General features: G+C 49.8%; 1 protein-coding gene across 1 annotated transcript in view; it reads left to right on the forward strand.

The window, feature by feature from the left end:
• The window catches only part of MPHOSPH8 (M-phase phosphoprotein 8), a 268,249-nt gene that overhangs the window by 221,643 nt on the left and 25,696 nt on the right, over nt 1–20,910 (forward strand). The window contains exon 12 of the mRNA XM_082247634.1: nt 7,147–7,274. Coding sequence (XP_082103760.1) covers nt 7,147–7,274 — 128 coding nt within the window. The remainder of the gene's footprint in view (nt 1–7,146; nt 7,275–20,910) is intronic.

Raw genomic sequence — 20,910 nt, forward strand, 5'->3', positions numbered from 1 at the left:
GACATTTTGCAGAAATGGTCACATCTGGACCCTCTGGAGAAATTTGTCAAAATTTCCACAAAAGCAAAAAGGTCTCTGTGGTGGTGGGGGAATTCCAGAAATCTGGAAGACGGTCTGCAGTGGTCCTTCCATCCGGACAAACTTCTGACCACGAACTCCAGTGCCTGGGGCTGGGGAGCCCACTTAGATGGTCGGACAATGCAAAGGACATGGTCCAAAACAAGGCCAGGAGGTCATCCAACACAGCGGGAGTTGAAAGCCATTTTCCTAGGTCTTTGGTCTTTTCAACAGGCAGTCAAGGGCCATCATGTCCAAGTTCTCTCGGACAACATGACAGTGGTAGCTTACGTGTCAAAACAAGGAGGCACAAGAAGCAGGCTGCTTTTCATATCTGGCAATCCAGCTCTCCTGGGCGGAGAAAAATCTTGCCTCCTTGACAGCTGTTCACCTAAAGGGATCACAAAATCTTCTGGCAGTTTTACTGAGCAGAAGAAAAGTACTGGAATCAGAATGGAGTCTGAACCAGGAAGTATTTTTGGAGATAGTGGAAGCCTGGGGACTTTCCCAGATAGATCTGTTTGTTTGTCAACAGAACGCCAAGGTCCAAAGATTCTTTTCCCTCCACAGGGAAGATCAGGCCTGGGGCTTGGATGCTCTAGCTCATCCATGAGACTTCCCTTTGTCTTATGCATTTCCTCCGTTTCAACTAATCCCATTAGTTCTCAAGAATTTCAGGGAGGAAAAGACAAGTTTAATCCTGATCACACCTTTTGACCAAAAAGGCCTTGGTTTGCTCCCCTGGTGAATCTGGCCTCACAGCCTCCTTGGAAGCTCCTATCCAGGAGAGATCTACTAACACAGGGGAACCTGATTTATCCGGAGTTTGACCGTCTACAACTGACAGTGTGGTTTCTGAGGAAGGCCTCCTAAGAGCCAGAGGCCTGTCGGAAAATGTCATCTCTACCCTTCTCTCCAGTAGAAAGAAGGTGACCAGGGACATTTATATGAAAGTCTGGTAAAAGTATAACTCCTGGTGTTCCAGCAACAGCTTTGAGATTAAAAGTTAGTTTCAGGGCTGAAGTTTCTCCATGAAGGAATGGAGAAAGGACTGGCAGCCAGCACTCTAAAAACGCAAGTGGCGGCTCTTTCAGTTTTTTCGAAAGGACATTGTCCCAAGAGACTTTAATTAGAGAGGCTTCTCTGAAGAATTTGGTTTTGAAAACTATCTTCCTGATAGCTATTACCTCGGCCAGAAGAATTAGTGAAATTCAGGCCCTTTCAGTGTCAGACTCCTTTCTGACCGTTTTTTCAGATCGAGTTGTGCTGCGTACAGACCCAGCATTTCTTCCAAAGATTGCTTCATCTTTTCAAGGTCACAAGAAATTGTGTTACCAACCTTCTCCTCAACTCCTAAGAATACTCGTGAGGAATCCTTTCACACATTGAATGTGAGGAGATGTTTGCTTCAGTTCCTCCTCGTAACTAAAGAATTTAAAAAATCAAACGCATTATTTGTTGTCTTCTCGGGATCTCGCATAGGAGAAAAAGCATCTAAGAGCACTCTAGGCAGATGGCTCAGAGGGGCTATTGAGCAAGCTTGTGTAGCTCAAGGTGAAGAACCTCCAGAAGGCATTCTAGCACATTCCACAAGGTCTGTGGCAACCTCATGGGCTGAAAGGGCCGGTGCTTCGCCTGAACAGATCTGCAAGGCAGCTACCTGGTCCAGTTTCTCAACCTTCCTTGGATACTACAGGTTGGACTTGTTGTCAGCTCAGGATCAAGCCTTCGGCAGAAAGGTTCTGCAGCCAGTGGTCCCACCCTAAGTGTAAATTACTCGCTTATCCTCTCCAGGTGCTGTCCTGAAAGGCGACCTGAGAAAACCTTAGTTACTTACCGGTGACGGTATTTCTAAGAGCCTTTCAGGACAGCAGCAGCTACCCCCCCCTGTTTTTTTGTTTATAATCTTTTGTAAATGTTTAACCTGCGGTAGTTGTTTATGTTCTATTTTTTCCAGCATGTCGGAGGTTACTCTAAATGACTGAGGCATGGTGGAAGAGGAGGAGTTTTTATCTTGCAGTGTTTCCTGTGAATTGGGTGGAGCTGCGCTCTCTCCAGGTGCTGTCCTGAAAGGCTCTTAGAAATACCGTCACCGGTAAGTAACTAAGGTTTTTTCCCTTTTTAGATAGATTTTTCTATTTTTTTTTCCTGCAAGATCTACAATCAAGTGCCAGACTGGGTGACGGGCTCAATAATCTAGATCCAGTAGTCATCCCAGTCTGGCCAGCGAGCACGCGCAGACCTCAGCTCCATGCTAGGTCTCCTGCAACATAGCCCCACCGGAGCGGGGTTGGCCTGTGAGTTAAACGCCTCACGAGGTCACATACAACTGGATCTCGGGCTGCGTCGCAGCATTCCTCCTGCCCGACTGCCCCCCATTTAATTGAGAGAGGAGGTTCTGTCTGGAGCTGTGCCCGCCTGGTTCCTAGGGAGTAGGTGCGCCCCCCCCCCCCGGTGGGTTTTGTGATGGACACGGGCCCCTCCATGGGAGCTCATCCCCACCTTCTGGGATGTGGTGGTCCCTGTGGGTCATCTAGACCCCCCCCCCCCCCATCCGCCTTCCCCCTTCTTGGGGCAGTGTGGTGCTCTGGCCTACACGCTGGGACAGGGTGCTCTACTGGCGAGGGGGGGGGGGGAGCGCGCAACCTGGCCATTTGGGGGGGGGCAACTCTTTCTCTCTGTTGCCCCCACCCGGTTCTTTTTAGTGCCTTGGCTTAGTCATGGGGATTCCTCCCGGGTCCCAGAGCGCCTCATGGTAATGCATGGTGGCCAGGTTTGTGTAGTCTGGGGGCCATTTTGCGTTAGTCCGGCATTAAAAAAATAGTGGGGGCCATGACAGTGGTGCCTTTCTGGGCAGCGATTTCGGGCATGTGGGAGCTCCTCCTTATCCCTGGTGCTGACGGTTGCTGGTTCGGCTCTTAGGCCGGTGTTCTGTCAGAATACCGCTACCTATCAGATTCTGCTACCGGAAGTGACCTACGGACTAGAACAACTTACTGTGCATGCGCCATGCATTCCAACATGGCTGCTATGCATTCCAATAGGTTTCCTAATGTGACAGAACACGAAGCAGAGGCAAACATCTTTTTACACCCATGCAAGTCTTGAATTTTACATTTATTTTAGCAGTAAACTCACAATCTATACTGAAATAGACTATTTCCCCGCGACTGAGTGAAATAGTCTATTTCACTATAAAATCAGTTTGTCGCTAACCAGTGCGGAGTGTACCAAGATGGCTGTCGCCACCTTCTATCTGAAGGTTTCTCGCTATACTTGCTAGAATACAATAATAATACTGTATATTCAGTATATAAGGTGAGTTTACTGCTAAAATAAATGTAAAATTCAGGACTTGCGTGGGTGTAAGATGTCCGCCTCGGTTTCATGTTCTGTCACATTAGGAAACCTTTTGGGGAACGCATGGCGCATGCAGAGTAAGTTGTTCTAGTCCCTATGTCACTTCCGGTAGCAGAGTCTGATAGGTAGCGGTATTCTGACAATACATGGGTATTCACCATTGCCCTGGTATTAGAAAACTAACCAAGTGTGCTAAACTTTTATGCCGTGACCTGCAGCGAGAGCAGCTCCTCCCTGCCTTTTCTGAGCTGGCGGACCAGTTGCTCCAGAGGCTGCAGTTTCTGTGATGCCTCTTTGGATGCGGCTCCCCTGCTTGCTAGACTGTCTTTTTCGGCAGTGGTCCTTAGGCATGTTTTTTTGACTCAAATGTTGGTCTGCGGACCAGACTTCTTAAAGAAAAAAGGGCTTTAACTGATCTCCCTTTTCGAGGAGATCACCTGTTTGGAGCTACCCTGGATGACATCATTAAGGGTCTCACACGGGGAAAGAGTACCTTCCTTTCACAGGCTAGTAAGGGTAAGGATCCTCATCGTAGATGTGGCCCGTCCTTCACGGCTCACAAGCTGATTTTTTGTCCCTCAGGGTTGGCTGAAAAGGAATCGGTCTTTCAAAGCCTCCTCGGAAGGAACCAAGCGGCGTTGGTCTGGCAAGTCTAGAGCGGGATTGTTTACACCCGCGGACAAGGCTCCTTCAGCATGAAGGTGCGCCCTCACCCATACCTGGGATGGGGGATTGTCTTCGCTTGTTCCTGGACCCGTGGACTTCCTTGGTGCGCAAGACAAGTGGGTACACTAAGTAATACGGTCCGGCTACCAGATTGAGTTTCGCGCTATACCCTCCGGAAAAGTTCTTTACTTCCAACGTGCGCCTGTTCCTGGACCACTTAGAGGCTCTCTTTGGGGCGGTGCAAGACCTGGTAGTTCAAGTGGTGATTGTCCAGTTTCCGACTTCAGAACATTTTCAGGGGTTTTATTCAAACCTGTTTACTGTCCCCAGAAAAAAGGGCAAGGGGTTTCCAATCCCGGACCTCAAGGCTTTATGTGGGTACAGAAGTTCTGAATGGGGTCCATTCGCACGGTGGTGGCATCCCTGCATCTGGGGGATTTCCTTGCCACTATTCACATCAAAGACACTTACTTGCACATTCCAACATGTCGGTCACCAGTGCTTCCTCGGCTTTGCCATGGGAGAGGAGCATTATCAGAGCATTATTACCCTTTGTTCTCGGGTCTTCACAAATTTGTTGGCCCCAGCGTTGGCATTGTTATGCCAGCGGGGATCACAGTATTGGGCTATCTGATCGACCTTCTTCTGGACAATCCGATCCGGCTGAGCTGGTACACAAAAGGGTTTCTGATCTGATGATTTCGCTCTTTGGCTCTTCGACTGGGCAAATCCTTTCTCCCCTTGTATTGGACAGCGGTCACCATGAATGCCAGTCTGTCCAGGTTGATTGAATCACATCAGGGGTGTCCAGTGTGAATTCAATTGGGCAATGCCACAACCGTGGCTTATGTCAATCACCAGGGGGGGCACAAGAAGTGTGTTTTCTCTCTCGTTCATTGGCAGACACAGCTCCTGATCTTCTTAACCATTGGGACATCCCAAAGCAGTGTCAAATATGATGGGTGGGAACAAGAAAAAATTCTCAAGGCTAAAACGTAGCCAACCAGGTAACACAGGAGCCCAACCAAGAAACAACTGGAGCCCACCTGAAAACTTTACACCCCCAAAGAGGGAACAGGCCCTCTAAATAGCAGCCTTCAAAACTTTGCTGGCAAAGAGGCATCTGCAGATGCACACACATCCATTTTATAGAATTTTGTGAAAATGTGCACCAACAACCAAGTGGCCGCCCTACAAACCTGCGTCACTGAAAATGTGCACCAACAACCAGGTGGCCACCTAACAAACCTGCGTCACGGACGCCTGATGACAGAAGGGCCAAGAAGCACGGAGTGCCAGAGTAGAGTGCGCCTTCAGAGGAAGAGGAGTAACCTGACCCTTGATGGAATAGGCCTGAGTCACTGTCTGTCTGATCCATCCAGAAATGGTCACAGAAGAAGTGGACAGTCCTTTCTGAAGCCCATCCGTGAGAACAAATGATACAGCGAAGAGAGCCGGAATAAAGCGTTCTGCCCACCGTAGAATGCCGGCTACCTCCAGAGCTGCCAATATGGGATTTGTGACTTACTGTAAAATCAATTTCTCTGATGTTCTTTGACGGACACGGCACCCACCCCTCTGTGGAGTTGTAATTCTTCTGACACCGCTGTAACAAAACGAAAGTACCTATAGCAGAAAGGGGGGAGTATACCTCCTGAGACTGCCCATAGGGCGTAGTGATTCTATTTCTGCCTAGTGTCCTACTCCTGTAGGGGGCAGTATAGCCCAATGGTTACAAAGATCAGGAGCTGTGTCCATCAACATCAGAGAAATGGATTTTACAGTAAGTCAAATATCCTATTTTTTGCTAGAAAATTACGTAGAACATTTTTTTTTTTTTTTTTTTTTAGCAAAGAGAATAAAATGGCGGTTATTGCAATATTTTATGTCGCACGATATTTGCGCCGCGGGTTTCAATGTAAACAAAAAAAAAAATAATCAGTAAAGTTAGCCCAATTTGTAAAACCGTTACCAGTTTAGAGTTACAGGAGGTCTTTTGCTAGAATTATTGCACTCTCGACTATCGCGGTAATACCTTACATATGTGATTCTAACACCGTTTACATGTTTACATTTGCAGATGCAACTTACGTATGTGTTTTCTTTGGGGTGCGAGCACTCCGGGACAGGGGCGGGGGAGACTCTAAAAAATTTTTTTTTCATAATAAAATTTTTTGACTGTCCCTTTTAAATAATATCTGATCACTTTTATTGCTGTAACAAGGAAAGTAAATATCCTTTGTGACAGTAATACAATGACAGGTACTCTCTATGCAACGAGCATCCCTCTGGTACAACCACTTCTTCAAGCCAACGTACAGGTACGTCAGTTTGTGGGAAGTGAATAATGTGAAACAATGACATCCATTGTTTGGTAGTCACCACAACATAGAGGACTGTAAATGCTTAGCTATAACTTTTTCAGCTGTGATCTTTCTAATCTGCTGCCTGGTATATGGTAGTGATCTACCGATATTGTTTTTTTTAATGCCGATACCGATATTTTGGCCATAGGATATCGTTATCGGCCGATATCTGCCGATATATGTTTGGACATGTAAAACAATTATTTTTTTTTCCCCAAAGGTACTGTTGTGGAGGGATCTGTGGGTCTAAAAGACCCCAAACTCATCCTCTGCACTGAAAAGTATTCAAAACGCAAAGTTTGGCTGTTTAGAATGCTGTCAGTTTTTTTTTTTTAATTTGGCGCCGAGTACCCGAAAGTGATGTCATGACATAACTTCCGGGTTTTTTACATGGAGAGCCAAATACGGCTTTGATCGGGTCTTCGGCGCTGGTGGAGGTAGGATGCCCTGGTCTCCCGGTGGGACGGAAGACCCGGGCGAGCCACGGGAGGGGCAGGCATCACTCCGGTACAAGCACTTTGCCTAAATGTCGGCAATATCGGTAAATCAAAAGGCCGATTCCGATATATCGGGGAAAGTGCATTTCGGCCCCTGATATATCGGTGTTGCCTAGTATATGGCTAGTGTATTCTGCAGTGTCCTACTTTGAGTATGAATGAAAGGAAAACTGCTAATTCACAAATTTTCCTCTTTGCAGAATCTGGAATACTCCTGTTTGTTTTTCATGCAAACTTCTTTGGTAAAGAAGTGGTGGTTCGATTATCTGGACCATGTAGCGTCCAGGCTGTGGTATTAAATGACAAGTTCCAACTTCCTGTATTTTTGGTAAGACCACTATATTAACACTTTTTTTTTTTCATTGCCATTAACAGAGAATGAGAGGAAATCTCTGCAAAGTAAGAGGTAGATTTCCATGTTAGACTGTTGTCATTTGAAAATGGTTCTCCATTGAATGAATGAATGATTTTCCCTCACCTCCTGCTCTCATGGCAACTCGGAGGGCTGACTTCTATAGTTGTAGCAGCACACACGTTATTACAATGCATGTTACATGTGTTGATGCATTGCAGTGCCACTTATTTTAAATGGCACCCTAACACACTACAGCAACACACAGACATTGCAATGTATGACAGCACACCATAGTGCATTGCGGCAAAAAGGTTTGTGACTTTCAATGATTGGGGTGCTTTTGTGCATTGAAAGGCCACTGATTATAATGGGCTGCCTTAATGTAATGTATATTTAATTCCATGTATAGATACACTACACAGTGTAAATGAGCCCTAAAATTAGGATTTCTCTATCGTTCATTGACGGACGCAGTCCTCTGATGCATATCAGTAGGGTAATAACGCCCCCTACAGGAGTAGGACACTAGGCAGAACTAATTTCTGGCTATGCCTGGGGGTATACCCTCTCTCTTCCTGCATAGGATGTTAGTTTTAATCTGCCTAGTCAGGAGTAAGGACCTAGTTCCTTGCTGGGATCTTTGGTCCTAGCATAGAAGTAATTTTATGTGGATTTTTTTTAGTCTCTTTTTCTTGAAAGTTTTTTCCTGTGAGATCTTCAAGCAAGGTCCTCTCTCTGTTATGGTTGGACCCTCACACTCCTGGGCTCCCCTCTGTCCTGTTGTGACCACCCCATACCCACTCCCACGTGGGGGACTGTTTTGGGCCTACCCGAGGCTGCAGCCTTGTCTGCAGACCGCATGGGGGGCCAGGGGGTGCGCCGGCGCTCGGTCGATTGGGTGGGCCGCTTCGGTTGGGCCCTCCAGGGCTGGATGATGTCGTGGGGGGCCGGGGGATCCTATTGCCGTACTGGCCCGTTATTTTGTTGTAGCCTTGTCTGCCGTTATGGAGGCGGCAATCTTGGGGGGGGGGGTGGTTTACCGCTTTTTTGCTGGGAAGGCCGTGGGTGTGCCTGGAGGCGTTTTGTTGGTGGGAGGGGCCCCTCCAGCCCGGGAAGTTCCTGGCTTGCTTTTTTTGTTTTGTTTCTGAGCCGCCGCTGACACATGCAGACCTCCCTGATCAGATTGCTGCATTCCAAGGACAGTGAGTCGCTGGGGGCTTATTCTCTCTCTCTGCAGGGGTCCTTAGCGCAGGCCTAACCTCCGGGGGGCGCTGTGGGGGGGGGGGGGCGTTCCTTTTTCATAAAAAAATAAATTGCTGTCATTTTTCTCAGTTTGCTGGCGGGTCCTATTAGTGCAACATGGACTCCTTAGGCCATGTGTCCCCAACTAAACCCCTCACGGAGGCCACAGGGCCCTCTGGATCTCAACTGTCCACTGATGCGATTTTAGCGGTCCTGGAAGCTTTTGTGTCCTGGGTTGGAGATGGCCTTTAGAGGGCGGGGTGCACAGAAACGACCCCCCACCTACCCTTGCCTCTTCTGATGTCTCGGACTCTGAGTCTGACCCAGCCACTGCAGACATGGGTACCCCGCACCATGTCTCTTCTGATAGTAAGGATGATCTTTCTGCCTCTGCTGCTGCGCAGGATAAGGCGCTGGTGGACGCACTGGTTGTTTCGATGCGTGAAACCCTAAAATTGGCACCCATAAGCCTCCAAGGGTGGAAAAGTTTTTTCCCTTCCCCACTTATTTTGCTGGCCTAATCGCCAAAGAATGGGAATGGCTGAAACGTTTTTCCGGGGTGTCTAGGCGGTTTACTAGACGCTACCTCTTTGAAGAGTCTCTGGTGAAGAAGTGGTCGGTGCCACCTAAGGTGGATCCTCTGGTCTCCAGACTTAACAAGGCTACCATTATTCCGGTAGAAGATTCCCCGTCCTTTACGGACCCAGGGGATAGAAGGGCTGTGGCCCGCAATATGTACGCTATGGCGGGGAATGCGCTACGGCCTACTTTTGCTGCGGCCCTTGTCACACAAACGGTGAATGAATGGGCGAAGCTGCTACACCGTGACATGGAGGGCAAGCCTGTGCCTACTGAATTTGGGGAACTGTTGGACCAGATGGTGCAGGCGCTGCAGTTTGCTTGCGATGCTGCGCTGGACATTGCTTCCCTTTTGGGTCCCCTGTCGTTTTCGGCGGTGGTCATGAGGCGTATGCTCTGGCTGAAATGTTGGTCTGCAGATCAGGCTTCTAAGAAGGCCTTGAAGGAACTCCCCTTTCAGGGGGACCGTCTGTTTGGGGCTACCCTGGACGACATTCTTAAAGGTGTTACGGGGGGTAAGAGTACTTTTCTCCAGTAGGCTTCCAGGGGTAGGCATTCTCGCCGTCGCCGGTGTCCGTCCTTTCCGGCTCACAGGAAGTATTCTTGTTCCTCGGAAGCTGACAATAAGGCAAAGCCCTTCAAGGCTCCCTCAGGTGGTTCCAAGCATCCCTGGTCTGAAAAACAGAAGTCCGGTTCTGCCAGACCTGCGGACAAGGCCCCATCGGCCTGAAGGTGCGCCCTCACCCGTGACTGGGGTTGGGGGATGCCTTTGCCAGTTCTCTGACTTGTGGCTGGCCCAGATCCCAGACAAATGGGTCTGGGAGGTGGTGAGGTCCAAATACAAGACCGAGTTTCGATCCGTTCCTTCGGTCAGGTTTTTCCCTTACAGTGTTCGCCTATTCCAAGGATTACTTGCGAGCGCTCTGCAGGACTTGCTACAGCAAGGAGCGATAGTGTCCCGCATGCTGAACGCTTTCACGGGTTTTATTCCAGCCGGTTCCCAAGAAGGAGGGCAAGGTGCGTCCGATCCTGGACTTAGACACTGAATGTGTTCGTACGCGCTCAAAAGTTCTAGATGGAAACTATTCGCACTGTGGTGGCCTCCCTACATCAGGGGGACTTCCAGGCCTCAATAGACATCAAGGATGCCCACATTCCAATCTGTGCTGCTCACCAACGGTTTCTCTGTTTTGCCGTGGGAGAGGATCACTATCAGTTTGTGGCGTTACCCTTTGGTCTCGCCTCCGCTCCTCAGGTCTTCACAAAGGTGTTGGCCCCCGTCCTGGCGTTGTTACGAGGGGGGGGGGGATATCGGTCCTGGGTTACCTGGATGATCTGCTTCTCCGTGCGGAGTCCCCCATGTTGCTGACGGAAAACTTGGGGGTCACCATGAGTACTCTAGAGGAGTTTGGTTGGATCGTGAACCTCAAACAGGACTCTGGGAGTCTGGTCCCTGGAGGGATCTCGATTGCCGATTTAATGTCCTGGAGCATAGAGCGATCCGGCTTTGCCTGACGCACTGGACCAACCGTCTGGAGGGTTGTCCAGTGGGCATTTAATCGGACAGTGCCACGGCCGTGGCTTACGTCAATCACCAAGGGGGCACCAAGAGTCTCCTTGTAGCCCTGGAAGTGGCAGACATTCTACGCTGGGCAGAGCGCCATGTTCCAGCTCTCTCTGCAGTCCACATTGTGGGAGTGGAAAATTGGCAGGAGGATTACATCAGCCACCAGGCCTTGGATGTGGGGGAGTGGTCCCTGCATCCGGAGGTGTTTCAGCAGTTGTGCCTTCGATGGGGCACTCCGGACTTGCATCTGTTGGCGTGTCTCGAATCAACAGGAACGTACAGAGGTTTGTGACCCGCTCTCGGGACCCTCTTGCAGACGCACTGGTGGCCCCCTCAAGTTGCTGCCAAGACTTCTTCGCAGGATCGAGGTGGAAGGGATTCCGGTCATTCTTATGGCTCCGGACTGGCCTCGTCGCACTTGGTACGCTGACCTGGTCAGGCTTGTCGCAGATGCTCCGTGGAGACTTCCTCTCACGGAGGATCCTACTGTCTCAGGGGCCTATCTTCCATCCTGCTTTGACGGCATGCTGTTGAAAGCCAGGTGCTGAAGGACAGGGGTTTGTCTGCTTCGGTGATTCCAACTCTGCTAAAAGCGAGGAAGGAGACTTCCAGGAAGAGTAATCATCGTACGTGAAAGTCGTACATTGCGTGGTGTGACTCCCTTGGGACCCACCCTCGCTCCTATTCGGTGGCTCGGATCTTGGCTTTCCTTCAACGGGGAGTTGATCAAAAGTTGGCCTTTAGTACTATCAGGTGTCAGGTCTCTGCCCTGGCTATTTTCTTCCAGAGGCCATTGGCCGACTATTCTCTGGTGCGTAGCTTCTGCCAAGGGGTGCGACACTTGGTACCTCCGGTGCAACATCCGCTTCCGCCATGGGACCTTAATTGGGTGCTTTTGGTGCTCCAGAGGCTTCCCTTTGAGAATTTTTGGGAGGTTCCCCTGCTTACCTTGTCTCAGAAGGTGTCTTTCTTGGTGGCTATCACGTCTGTGCGCAGGGTATCAGAGCTGGCGGCGCTGTCCTGTCTTTCTCCCCATCTGGTGGTTCACAAGGACAAGGTGGTACTTCGGCCGGATCCGTCTTTCCTGCCGAAGGTTGTTTCCAGTTTTCACTTGAATGAGGACATCGTGTTACCTTCCTTGTGCTCTAAGAGTAAACATCCTAAGGAATTTGCTCTGCATACCCTGGCTGCTGTTCGGGCGATTAGGGAGTATTTGGCATCTACCGAGCCTATGCACAAGTCTGACTCACTCTTTGTGCTCACAGATGGCCCGAAGAAAGGGCTGCCTGCGTCTGCTGCGACTATTCCTGGATGGATCAAACACAGTGGTGCAGGGTTATTCCATTAAGGTTCAGGTTCCACCTTTCCCTGTCAGGGCGCACTCTACTTGGGCGCTTAGTGATTCCTGGGCTTTTTGCCATCAGGTGTCTGTGCTTCAGGTGTGCTGGTCGTCCGTTCACACCTTTACCATATTTTATATGGTGGATGTGATGGCATCTACGGATGCCTCCTTTTGGCTGCAAGGTTTTGCAGGCTGCGGTTTAGGGGGCCCTTTGGCTTCTTGAGGATGTTTTTGTTTGTTTTCAGGTGGACCTCATCTGGTGGTTATGAGTCCTGTGTTGCCTGGTTGGCCTTGGGGACTGTTTTTTTTCTTTGTTCTGCTGTTCCCACCCCTCATTTGGGTACTGCTTTGGGAAGTCCCTACTGATATGCATCAGAGGACTGCGTGGGTCAATGAACGATAGCGAAAACTGGATTTTTCACTTACCGTAAAATCTTTTTCTCTTAGGTTCATTGACGAACGCAGTATCCGCCCCTCTAATTTTTTTGAGTGGGTTGGTGTATTTTTCTCTGACACTGCTTTGATACAAAACTGACGTCCTATGCAGGAAGAGAGAGGGTATACTCACAGGGACTGTCCATAGGCGTAGCCAGAAATTCTTTCTGCCTAGTGTCCTCCTATAGAAGGAGGTATTACCCTACTGATATGCATCAGAGGACTGCGTCCGTCAACCTAAGAGAAAAGGATTTTACGGTAAGTCAAAAATCCAGTTTTTCCCTTACTTTGTCCTTATGACCATGGTCAGCAAGCCAAATAGAAGGATGAATCTCCCTAGCAGGGACACCGCAATAAAAAAAAATGTGTACACTTTAAATTTACATTGTATTTCAATCTCTGTGCAGCCATATTGAACAATAATTTCAATGTCCAACAAAGAGCCCTTATGACTCTCTGCAAGGCTTCTTGTGTCTGAATCATCCCAGAGCAGTGAAATATAACTTCACACATCTATACATAAAATTCTGTAACCACCTCCCACATAGTGTTAACGTACTTTGCTGTGTATTTGTAGAAACAGTAAAAAACGATGTGAGCTCTTTATCAGCCATTCTCAACCAGGGCTCCATGGAACCCTAGCATTTCTCTTTCGTTCATTGACGGACACAACTCCTGATCTTCATAACCATTGGGTTATCCCGCCCCCTACAGGAGTAGGACACTAGGCAGAAAAAAAATAGCTACGCGTATAAGCAGTCCCATGGGGTATACTCCCTCTCTCTGCTATAGGTACTCAGTTTTTTTTTCTGCCTAGTCAGGAGTAAGGACCCATTTCCTTGCTGGGATCTCTGGTCCTGGCAAATGTTTTATTTTTAGATTGAAATTTTTTTTCCTGTGAGATCTACAGTCAACTGCCGAACTGGGTGACGGGCTGGATAATCTAGATCCAGTGGTCACCCCAGTCTGGCCAGTGAACGTGCGCAGACCTCAGCTCCGTGCTAGGTAGGCTGCAGCATAGACCCGCTGGACGGGGTCTGGCCTGCGAGTTAAACGCCTCACGAGGTCGCATACGAACGGGTCTCAGCCCTAGTTCCTCCTGGCCGACAGTCCCCCAATTTCGATGGCGAGGGGCTTTGTCTGGAGCGGTGCCCGCCTTGTTATATGGTATGGTGAGTAGCTGTCCCTCCTTTCCCCCTGAAGGGTTTTGGGGTGGGGTGAACGTGTGCCCCTTCTTGGGATGGCCAGAATCCCGGATTCTCCTCCTTCCTGTCAGGCACCCCCCTCATCTGTCCCCCCCCCCCCCCTCAACTTATGCTGGAACTGTGTGGGTGGTCTGGTCCACCTACTGGGAAGGGGGCAGGGTGCTATGCTGGCGATATGGGGGGGGGAGGGGATTGTACCTGGTTGGGGCTCCTGCCTGGGCCTGTCCTTGAGGATTAGGGATCCCTCCTAGGTCCCTGGGGGCCACCATTTTGCTGTAGCCTGTGTTTCTAGGCATGGCAGCCATGTTGGGATGGTTTGCCATTGAAAATAGCGGTGGCGATTTTGGTGGTGGGAGCCCATCCTTATCCCTTTGTGCTGGCTTCTGGATCTTTTCACTTCCAGATCGCTGCACGTGCTGATTATCCTTGTGGCTGCAGGTGCCTGTTTCTGCTGGATGATGAGTCTGGTGGGGGGCTCTCTGCTGAGTATCGCTTTGTGCCTGGCGACTGGGTGGTGCTGCCAGTGCGATGGGGGTTGTCCCTTAGCAGTTTTTACACTTTTTGTAGGGTCCCCCAGGTGGCCCAAGGCCCCCATCCATCGATGCACTGACAGCAGACTTGGAGTCCTTTATGTCCAAGGTGGAGGTGGCTTTCGGGTGATGGGCTAGCCAAAATTTACCCCCCCCCCCCCCTCGCCTTCCCCTGCCTCATCTGTCTCATCAGATCCTGAATCTGATTTGGCCGCCTCGGACGTGGGTCACCCTGTTGGGTCGGCGACTACATGCCCGGAATCCTCAGATGGTGAGGAGGATTCCTCCACATCTGCAACTGTGCACGAAAAGGCGCTGGTGGAAGCACTGATTGTATCTGTGCGTGATATCTTGAAGATGGAGGACACAGCGGCGACGGAGGCGCAGGTTCCCTTTGGCACCCACAAGCCATCTAGAGCGACAAAGATGTTTCCTTTCCCCGCCTATTTTGACAAATTTGTCGCTAAATAGTGGGGGCGCCCAAAGCGTCCCCTTGAGGTCCCTAAGAGGAGTCCCTTATTAGGAAGTGGACTATTCCACAGATGGTGGACCATCCGGTTTCAAGATTGAACAAGGCAACCATGATTCCGGCTTACAGGAAGGCGGAGACTGTGGCCTGTAATATGTACACTCTGGCTGGTTCAGCACTGAGGCCGGTATTCACCATTGCCCTGGTGTCACAAACTCTGACTGAGTGGGCTAAGCTTTTACGCTGTGACCTGGAGGGAGAACAGTTTATCTGTGATGCCTCTTTGGATGTGGCTCGGCTCTCTTTCAGCAGTGGTCCTTTGGCATGTCTTTTGGCTTAAATGCTGGTCTGTGGACCAGACTTCTAAAAGCCTTGACTGATCTCCCCTTTTATGGGGATTGCCTCTTTGGGGGCTACCTTGGATGACATCATTAAAGGTCTCACAGGGGGAAAGAGTACTTTTCTTCCACAGACTACTAAGTGCAAGCAGCCTCCTCATAGACGTTGGCCCTCCTTGGCTCATGAGAAGTTTTTTTGTCCCCCAGGGTCGACTGACAGGGGCTCAAAGGCTTTCAGGGCCTCCTCTGGAGGATCCAAACAAACCATGTTTGGCAAGCTGAGAGCAGGCTTCCCCAGGCCCAGGGACAAGGCTCCTTCAGCATGAAGGTGCGTCCTCACCCGTATTGGGGGTGGGGGGGGGTATCTTTGTTGGTTTCCGGACCCAGGGCTGCTGATGGAAATCATGGGGCCCCGTACAGCCTAGCTGATGGGGCCCCCTTAAGCCCCACCCCAACCCCGCCCCTGGTCACATCCCAGCCCCACCCCTGGTCCCACCCCAGAGACAGTGCCATCCATGCCGATGTCATGTATGTGCTGCAGAGACGGTGCCATCCATGGCGATGCAATGCATGTGCTGCAGAGACAGTGCCATCCATGCCATTGCCAATGCCATGTATGTGCTGCAGAGACAGTGCCCTTCCAATGCCATGTATATGCTGCAGAGACAGTCCCCCCATGCTAATGCCATGCATGTGCCGCAGAGACAGTGTCCCCCCCCCCCCCCCCCTTCCAATGCCATGTATCATACATGGCATTGACATGGGAGGGCACTGTCTCTGCGGCACATGATGTATGTGCTGCAGAGACAGTGCCCCCTCATGCAAATGCCATGTATGTGCATCAGAGACAGTGCCCCCCAACCCCCATGCAAGTGTCATATATGTGCTGCAGTCAGAGACAGTGCCCCCCCATGCCATGCATCATACTGTCTCTGACTGCAGCACATACATGATGTATGTGCTGCAGTACATGATTTATGTGCTGCAGTCAGAGACAGTGCCCCCCCCCCCCATGCCATGTATGTGCTGCAGTCAGAGACAGTGCCCCCCATGCCATGCATCATACATGGCATGGGGGGGGCACTGTTTCGGACTGCAGTGCAGAACATACATGGCATGGGGGGAGGGCACTGTCTCTGACTGCAACACATGCCATGTATGTGCTGGCGCTGCAGCCAGAGGCAGTGCCCCCCCCCTCGCATGCCAAAGCCACCCCCCAAGCACACACCTGTTGTAAGCACTTGTTGCACGTCGTCCTCCTGTCTGGACTGCTGAACTGTCTGGACACTTCAAAAAGCAGCTGCCTCCTCTCCTCTGATTGCTACAACGCTGTAGCTGCTAAGCTGAGCCGGCTGTCACACTCACACAGGCAGCTTCACTAGTCTCGCAGGATGAGTGGAGAGCAGAGCTGAGTGCCAGCCGTGGGCGGAGGGAGGATAATAGATCCCTCCGCCAGAGAAGGCATTCAGGGCAAAGTGCAGGCAGGTGGGCGGGACTTGAGCCCTCAGTCAGCCTAGAATAACGCGGCGCGGAATGACATGCGCCGAAATAGTAAAAATAGTCCCAGACTCCCCCACCAGCAAAACATTGCAGAGGGGCCATAAAAAGAAAAAAAAAAACACACGCAGCCTAAGATGCAGTAAGGCTTTTTCTTTTTTTTTTTTTTTTTTTGCACTGTTTAGAGATTTCGCCGGGCCCCCCTACTGAGCTGAGGACTCCGGGCCCGGTACAACAGGGCTAGTTGTACTGGCCTATCAGCGGCCCTGTCCGGACCCATGAACTTCCCTTGTGGGTCCACAAACTCATACTGTCCGTCTACAATCGAGTTCGAGTTTAACACTTGTGTCCCGGCAAGGTTCTTTCCTTCCAACTTGCGCCTGTCCCTGGACCGTTTACAGGGTCTGTTTGGGGCAGTAAAAGCCATGTTGGGTCAAGGGCTGAATGTCCCAGTTCTGACTTAGGAACGTTTTCAGGGTTTTTACTCAAACCTGTTTACAGTCCCAAAGAAGGAAGGCAAGGTGCGTCCAATCCTGGACCTCAAGGCACTGAACTGCTTTGTGTGGGTACAGAAGTTCAGGATGGAGTCCATTTGCATGGTGGGGGCATCCCTGTACCAGGGGTATTTTCTTGCCTCTATCGACATCAAAGATGCTTACCTTCACATTCCAATATGTGCCAGTCACCAGCTCTTCCTCCACTTTGCTGTGGGAGAGGAGCATTATCGGTTTGTGGCGTTACCCTTTGGTCTTGTGTCTGCTCCTCGGGTCTTCGCAAGTGTTGTTCCCGGTGCTAGCATTGTTACGCCAACAGGGGATTGTGGTACTGGCTACTTGGACAACCTTCTTCTGCGAGCAGAGTCTCCTATTGCTCTGGGGGAAAACCTGGAAATCACCATACGAACTCTGAATGGAGTTCGGCTGGATTCTGAATTTTTAGAAGTGTGCTCTGGTTCCGTCCACAAAGCTTATATGGGTCGGACTCTGGACTCGACCTTAGCCAGAGTTCTCCTTCCTCTGGGCAAACTCCAAAAATTGCAGGCTGCAATTCGCTTCCTGCTGTCCAGCAGATGGTCATCCCTCCTGCTGTCCAGCAGAGGGTCATCCCGCCAGACTTGCATGTGGGTGCTGGGCCTGATGGTGTCTACCTTCGAGGCGGTTCCATTTCCACAGTTCCATACGAGGTCCCTGCAAAGGGAGATTCTGGCCAAATGGAACAAGACTCCGCAGTCTCTGGACAATCAGATCTGGCTGAGCCAGGGAACTAAGGAGTCCCTGATATAGTGGCTTCATGCTTCGGCTGGAAAAATCCTTCCTCCCCTTGTATTGGACAGTGGTCACTATAGATGCCAGCCTTTCTGGCTGGGGAGGCGTCCTTGGTAACAATTCTGCTCAGGGGATCTGGACACTGGAAGAGTCCAGACTACCGATCAATGTCTCGGAACTCCGAGCGATCAGACTGTGCCTGGACCATTGGACGGATGGTCTTCAGGGATGTCCAGTGCGCGTTCAATTGGTCAATGCCACGGCCGTTGCTTATGTCAATCACCAAGGGGGAGCAAAAAGTGTCCTGGTGTCTGGAGATAGCCTGCATTCTAAGGTGGGCAGAATGGTTTGTTCCAGCCCTCCACCGTACACAGTGTGGTCGGCGGGGCATCGCCGAGGTGGATCTGTTGGCGTCGTTGCTCAACAGGTGGAGGTTTATGGCTTGGTCACAGGATCTTCTGGCGTTCGCCACAGACGCGCTGGTGGCCCCGAGGGGTCCTTGTCTGATTTTACGCCTTTCCTCCTCTCAAGCTTCTGCGAAGACTTCTACACAGGATTGAGGCAGAATGGATTTCGGTCATCTTTGTGGCTCCGGACTGGCCTCGCTGTGCTTGGTACGTCGATCTGGTGTGGCTGGTCGCCGACGTTCTTTGGAAGCTTCCTCTCAGGGAGGATCTTCTGTCCCAAGGACCAATCTTCCATCCTGCTTTACAGTCGCTGGCTTTGAAGGCTTGGCTGGCCTCGTCTGGCTTGGTACGCCGATCTGATGTGGCTGGTCGCTGACGTTCCTTAGAAGCTTCCTCTCCTATCCCAAGGACCAATCTTCCATCCTGCTTTACAGTCGCTGGCTTTGAAGGCTTGGCTGTTGAACGCCAGGTGCTAATGAATAGAGGTTTATCTGAGTCAGTGATTCCAACACTGTTAAAAGCTAGGAAATCTACTACTAGGAAGACCTACCATCGTACGTGGAAGACATACACTGCCTGATGTGAGTCTCTCGAGGTTCATCCTCACTTATTCTCGGTGGCTCAAATCATGACCTTCCTTCGACGGGCGGTTGAACAGAAATTGGCCTCGTACCGTCAAGGGAGAGGTGTTGACTTTGGCGGGAGTCTTCCAGCGACCCTTGGCCACTTTCCCTGGTGCGTACCTTTCTTCAGGGTGTCCGGCATTTGTTTCCTCCAGTGCGGTCTCCGTTGCTGCCTTGGGACCTCAATTTGGTGCTTTCGGTCCTCCAGAAGCCTCCCTTTGAGAATCTTCGGGAGATTCCATTGCTTACACTGCCTCAGAAGGTGGCTTTTTTTTAGTGGCTATCACCTCTGCGTGCAGGGTGTCGGAATTGGTGGTGCTTTCCTGCCGTTCGCCTCATTTGGTGGTCCACAGAGATAAAGTGGTGATTCGACCTAGTCAGTCGTTTCTTCCTAAGATGGTTTCTGATTTTCATCTGAATTAACAGTGTGCAGCCTTCTCTGTCCTAGGCCCAAGCATCCTCTGGAATTGCCTTGCATTCTCTGGATGTGGTTCGGGCTATTAGGGTTTACCTAGTGACTACTGAATCTTTCAGGAGTCCAGACTTTGTCCTTACGGAAGGACTTAGAAAGGGATTGGGTGCGTCTGCTGTGACCATTTTCCAGATGGATCAGGCAGACGGTGGTACAGGCTTTTTCACTGAAGGGTCAGGTTCCACCTTTCCCTGTAAAGGTGCATTCTACTAGGGCGCCGAGTGCTTCTTGGGCTTTTCGCCATCAGGCGTCAATGGTACAAGTTTGCAAAGCGGCAAATTGGTCGTCTGTGATCTCTTTGAGGGTGTATGTTCTAGGTGAGCTCCAGTTGTTCCTGGTTGAGCTCCATGTTCACTGGTTGGCGAAAGTTCTAGCCTTTTGGGAATTACATTCTTTTTTGCGTTTTTTTTTTTTTTTTTCCCACCCCTCATGCAAATACTTGTTTGGGACATCCCAATGGTCAAGAATTTAATGAAGCTGCGTCTGTCAATGAATGATAGAGAACTGGATTTTTGACTTACTATAAAATACTTTTCTCTGAAGTTCATTGACAGACGCAGCACCCTCCCCTCTAACTTGCGTGGGTTGGGATTTTTCCTCTAAACGCTGCTTTCAATGAAACTGAAGCCTATAGCAGAGTGTGTGGGTGTATGCCTGCAGGGACGGCCCCATAGGTGTGGTAAAGATTTTTCCTGCCCAGTGTTCTACTTCTGTAGGGGGAAAGCATAACCCAATGGTCAAGAATTATATGGAGCTGCCTCTGTTAATGAGCTTCAGAGAAAAGGATTTTACTGTAATTTCTCTGATCATTGACGGACACAGCACCCCACCCCTCTGTGGAGTTGTATTTCTTCTGACACTGCTTGTAACAAAACTGAGTACCTATAGCAGAGAGAGGGAGTATACTCCCTGGGACTGCCTATAGGCATAGCCAGACCTATTTTCCGCCTAGTATCTTACTCCTGTAGAGTTCAGTATAACCCAATGGTTAAGAAGATCAGGAGCTGTGTCCGTCAACATCAGAGAAATTGATTTTACAGTAAGTCTAAAATCCAATTTTTTCAGAGGCTGCTAGGGACCATTGAACAATGGCAGATTGATGTCCCATCTGATAATGCTTGCATAGTTCCAAGGCCAAGACTGTTTGATGCATAAGCGAAGGAGTTTCTACAAAGGCTGTTTTTTTTATTTTTTATCTATAAACCTCTTTTTGGGAAAGATTAATACGGATAAATGAAATGTTGTTAGACTTTGTGTGACTTGTACAGTCATGGACAAAAATATTGGTACCCCTATATTTTTGTCAGATAATGCACCACTTTGCCCAGAAAATTGTTTCAATTGCGAATTCCCATGTTTAATTTTTTTTTTTTTATTTGTTTTGGTATGACACAAAGAAGTGGAGAAACAAAAAGCCAAATCAAAACATTCCACATAAACTCCAAAAATGGACTGGACTAAATTGGCACCTTCTCAAAATTGGAAGAAATAATTGCATTCCAAGTTTGTGATGCTCCTGTAGTTTGTAAAATCACCTGAATCCATTAACAGGTGCTGACCATATAGAAATCACACTGGCAACCAGTTAAAATGCTGAAAAAATGTACTCCACCTTTCTGTTGTGTCTGTGTGCCACAT

Source organism: Pelophylax lessonae (genome assembly GCF_965119305.1).
Source record: "Pelophylax lessonae genome assembly, chromosome: 2".
NCBI lineage: Eukaryota > Metazoa > Chordata > Amphibia > Anura > Ranidae > Pelophylax > Pelophylax lessonae.